Raw genomic sequence first — 5,160 nt, 5'->3', positions numbered from 1 at the left:
ATCTCTTCCCAGTTGAGGAAACTGAAAAGTGCCCACTCTATTTCTAGGAGACGTTTTGTCCACACTCCCATAATCACTTCAAAGCGCCATCCCCACCCCACCTCCCACCCCCGCAGTCCTATTAAGACAGAAATCATAAACTGACACCTGAATCCAGCTGCTTTGGACCCCATAGTGCTTAAAACAATTTTCGGTTGGAGATATCACATGGAAATTCAGACAGCCAGTTTGTCTTGAAAAATGGTAAGATCTGGCATAAAAAAGAAAAAAAGGGGCCTGTAAGCTGTCATAATAACAACAGGCTAAAGCTAGTAGCAACAACCCACTTTCGATGGTGTATGAATTCTCCATTTGCATAGTCACCACCTGACTGTTTCCCACGTTAACATTACTTCCCTGGCCCTGTCAGCATTTGAGTTTGAGATCCCTGTCCAAAGCATTCAGGCTTTTGGAAAACAAAAGCCAGAAAGGCTGGTGGGTGAATGCTGCGTGAATAAGGAAAAAGGAAAGAGAAAAGAGGGGTGTGTGTGGGGAGCCCAAGTTAATGTTTCAACATATTATTTAGACACAGGGCAAGGGGTGGGTTCTCTGATGAATAAGTGGACCCACAGCTGTGTTATCTCACCCCAGGGTTGACCCAGAAGGCCTCAGTGGACGCCAGCAACACTGGAGGGGAGGAATTCCTCACGGCCTTCCTGCAGAACTACCAGACTGGGTACGGCAAGGCCTACCTCCACCTCCTCATCACCAGTCAGTCCAACAGCTCCGCCTCAGTTTCTGTCTTCAGCCGGGCAGATGGCACCTTGCAGAATGTCACAGTGGGACCTGGGCAGTCGGTCATGGTCGACATCAACATCAAGTCTGAGTTGATTGGCAGCAAAACCTTCCATTATGCGGTGGTGGTCCACTCTCATCAACCCATCTCTGTGCTAGCCATAAATTCTAAGCCCAACACAGGGGAACTGACACTGCTGCGGCCTGTCAGTGCCCTGGGAACTGAGTATTTTGTGTTCACACCCCCCAGCGTCTCGGCCAGGAATGTCAAGGAGTTTGCTGTGGTGGCTGGTGCAACGGGTGCCTCGGTCAGCGTGCAGCTGAAGGGGGCAGTGACATTCCAGGGCAAGTTCTATCCCTCAGGCAATGTCCTGAGTGTGACTCTGGGACCCTATGAAGTGGCCCAGGTACAGAGCGAGGCTGATCTCTCAGGGTCAAAGGTCACAGCCAGTAGCCCCATAGCAGTCCTCTCTGGCCACAGCTGTGCCCAGAAACACACAAGCTGCAACCATGTGACGGAGCAGCTGTTACCCACATCCGCCTGGGGCACCCACTATGTGGTGCCCACTCTATCCTCCCAGACCCGCTTTGATCTGGTCTATGTCATGGCCAGCCAGACCACAAAGCTGACCTACAACCATGGGGGCATCTCTGGTTCCAGGAGCCTCCAGGCAGGTGATGTGTCTGAGTTTGAGGTCCGGCATTCCCGGCCACTCTACTTGTCTGCAAATGTCGGCATCCAAGTCCTGCTGTTTGGCACAGGTGCCACAAAGGACAAAATTACCTATGACCCCTACCTGGTCCTGATCCCAGATGTGGAGTCCTATTGCCCTGCCTACGTGGTCAATAGCATTCCGGGCTTTAACGGTGTGGCCATGATGGTGGCACAGACAAAGGCTGCTGACGAGGTCACCGTGGACGGGCAAAAGCTGGGGGCCAGTCTCGCCTGGACAGATGTACCAGGCAGTGAATTCTCATATGCTGAAGTGGACGTCAGCACTGCTAACATGGTCCACAAGTTCAAGGCCACTACCAACTTCGGGCTGCTCACTGTAGGGCTGGTCCAGTCTGGGGGTTACGGGACAGCAGCTGCCTGCAGCCAGGGTGAGTGATGGGAAACGACCCCTGGCCCTGTCCACCTGTTGAGTCCTGTTGAGTCCTTTGTGGGCTCTCTTGTCTTTCCGCCTTTCCTACCCACCTGTTCCTCTATGGTTTCCTGGCTCATCCAGGCTGTTCCCCCCTCACCTCCATCCTCCCTGCCATCCTTCCTTTTTAAAAGGCTTCCCAGCCCCTCCCTACCCCCACCCCTCCAGGAACAATACTTTAAATATTTGACAACCAGTATGAGGGTCCCAGCCAATCAAAAGAGATGCCATAACACTGCAGCAGTGTCTGTTGGCATCAGCCCTTTGTCTGTTGCTTTCTGGGTGGTGGTGTTGGGGAAGCGATACTAGGGAACAGCCAGGGTGCTAAGAGGGAGGGATTGTGGTGGGAGTGGGGGTGGGGTAGAGGTGNCAGTGAAGCAGCGTCCTCCACAACTAGACTGAAGAACAAAAGGACAGCAACTTGTCTGTTCCCCTTCCCCCGATTCCCCAAGCGCTGTTCCCATCCCCCAATTCCCCCATAAAAATCTTTTTTAAAAAAACCAAAAGATTTCCCACCACCACCCACTTCTGGGGACTCTGGCTGCAAAGAGAAATGACAGATTTTGAGGGGGGTGGGGAAGGCTTCTCTTTGGGGTCAATCAGGGGAGACCTCAAGGCTTGGAGGAGATTGGGGGACAAAATCATCCCTGAGACTTAACCCTAATTCTCTGCCCCTCCCCCATCATTTCTCTGAGTGTTTCAGACTACAAGAGGGGTGTCTGTCAGAAGATTTTGACATCTTGGTTTGCAACAGCTGTTTCTTCCTTAGGAATTCCAGCAGCCCCCCTCTTCTTTCCTTCAGGGACCCAGATGATCCCTCTACCCACCCCAGACTCCTGAGACCCAGGCACCACTCTCCTCAAAGCTCCCACTCCTCCTGCGTCCCCCCACCCCCTACCTGTTCGTAGCTCTGACTTTATCCAGTCTCCTGTTTACTCACTTCATTTTCCTGGTTGACTTTGGGTCCCATTCAACTCTGACCCTTTATCTCTCCCTCTGGGAGCCTACCCTGGGTCGGGGGTATCAGAGCCCCCACCCATCCTGGCCACCCAGAGGCGCAGGCTTTGGCGATAAGAGAGGAGGAGTCCTGGGGCAGCAGCTGCTGGGGTGTTGTCCGAGAGGACACCCAGGCTTTGCAGCTGCTGTTCCCAGGGGAAACTCCCCGGCAAACAGTGAGTTCGGAGATCAGGAGGAAGGGAGCAGGGTGTGGGTCAGGCCAGCGCCCCGGGAGGAACAGACTCCATCTCAGAAAACCCACATCACTTCTCTGCGGTCCCTTCTTCTCCCTGTGTGTGACCTAGACCCCCATCTCCCATCCCAGGCAGGTTCTGGGGTGATAGAGGGCACAGATCACCCAACACCTGTTCACCCAGTCCCTTTTCAGGGCAAGAAAACCTCCCAGAAAACAAATAATTCTCCAGGAAGTAGACCCAGTGTCTGCGTGGAACCAGGAAACCGAGGCATCCATCCTTCTTCATACACAGCTCCAGCCCCCAGTTCCCGCCATGCTACCTGCCTGGGACCACACCAAAGGAGTCTGCCTCCCACCTTCTGTCCTTGAGAGTTTACAGAGCCCCCTCTGGGGGACAAATAAGCCCAGTGGGGCTAGTTTTGATGTTCCCATTTCACAGCCGAGGCCCCTTTCCGACTGGGAGTAGAGGTATTGGGTCTCACTCCAAAGGCCTGCAGGGGTCAGGTGCTCAGATACCTGCCCATCCCAGACACCTGACCACCCTCTACCCCACCCCACCCCCTCCTGCACACCTAGTGGTGTCTGGAAACAGGAGGTGGTGGCTGGGGATCAGGGATCAGCTTATAGGAACTGGGGAGCAGCCAGGACCCGGATACAGGTCTTTTGCTATTGTTCCTGGCAGGAGCCAGAGGAAGAAGCTGCAGCAGGTTCTGGCCAACAAACAAGATTAAATGTCATCTTCCACCCCACTCCCTACCCCCCAGGACCCAGGACCTCAGCATCCTGCTCCCCAGCTGTTTCCCTCAGGGACACCACCCTTCCAGGACCGAAATTCCCATTAGGCTCCCAGGCCACAGCCACCATCTGTTCTCACACCCCTCAAGACCCAGACCTCCAGTCTTGTCCTCCACCCTTCACAAGCCTTCAGGGTCCCCATTCCACCTGGCCCTGAGATCGGCAATCTCCTCCAGGAAGTTGGAACCATCAGCTTGGCAGGTGGCCCAGGGTGTGTCCTGAGGAGCCAAGAAACTCCACTATATAGCCCAGCCCAGGGGATAGCCCTATAGCTCCAGGGACCTGCAGGTAAGAGAGGCTGGGGTCCCCTTTGGAAGTGGGACATCAGGTTTCCTACTCTTGCCCTTGTCCTGCCCTCCCCACCCCACCTCCAGACCCACTGGACATCCAACTCCCCTATATACAAGTACACACGCATACTGGCCCTAGGATGCAGTATGCATCCACCTCAGCTTTCCTGGTGCCCAGGTGGCCGTTGTCCTGAGACTAGGCCCTTCTGCCCTCTCTAGGATAGTCTCCGGCAGAAGGGGCAGACCAGCCTCCTATGACGCCCTCTCTTTCCCCACTGCAGACATGGGTTCCCTGTGGAGCTGTTGGACACTCTGGGCCGGAGCAACCCTCCTATGGGGTAAGTCAGACCAAGATCCCATCTCTGTCCTTGCTACAGTCTGGGGAACTCTGCCTGCCTGGGTCAGCACCCGCTGTTTGTGCCCCCTCCACAAACCCATCTCCCGACATTATCCCAGGCTAGCTAGCTGTAATAGGAGAGAGGCTCCTTAGGCTCTGCAGAGAAATGTGGTGGAATTCACCCATTCTCTCCTTGTTCTGGAGGGAAGCAGTAAACACCTTAGTCCCCAAACTCAAGTATGCAAAAAAAAAATACCACCTCCTTCATTTTCTGCAACTCAACTAAAGTTTTGACTCTGAGCCTCATTCTGATGAGGTGATGGGAAATTTCAATAAAGTCGTTCTTGGAGGGCTTGGTACCCAATTCTCCAGGGCTATGTCTAGGACTAGAGTCTTAGGTGAAGCCAAAGGCCTGGGGGGAGAACAGGACATCAGGGCCCTCTAGTCACCAGTCAACATTTATTTAGGTTACTTTTGAAATGTTAATTGTCCCTGATCCCTTGGCCCCATGGGACACTGGGATACCCTTGAGGCTCCATTATTCAACAGACAGCCCTTCTATACCTCCCACACTCTTCCCAAGATCCTGTAGGTCTCTCTCTCTCTCTCTCTCTCTCTCTCTCTCTC

The 5,160-nt window shown here is 54.0% G+C and overlaps 1 protein-coding gene across 1 annotated transcript in view; it reads left to right on the top strand.

The window, feature by feature from the left end:
• The window catches only part of FCGBP (Fc gamma binding protein), a 67,352-nt gene that overhangs the window by 11,901 nt on the left and 50,291 nt on the right, over positions 1–5,160 (top strand). The window contains exons 2-3 of the mRNA XM_019629733.1: positions 631–1,878; positions 2,973–3,091. Of these exons, the coding sequence (XP_019485278.1) occupies positions 631–1,878; positions 2,973–3,091 (1,367 nt within the window). The remainder of the gene's footprint in view (positions 1–630; positions 1,879–2,972; positions 3,092–5,160) is intronic.

Source organism: Hipposideros armiger, unplaced genomic scaffold (assembly GCF_001890085.2).
Source record: "Hipposideros armiger isolate ML-2016 unplaced genomic scaffold, ASM189008v1 scaffold_867, whole genome shotgun sequence".
In the NCBI taxonomy this organism is placed as follows: domain Eukaryota; kingdom Metazoa; phylum Chordata; class Mammalia; order Chiroptera; family Hipposideridae; genus Hipposideros; species Hipposideros armiger.
This window is presented reverse-complemented; position numbering and strand designations above follow the sequence as displayed.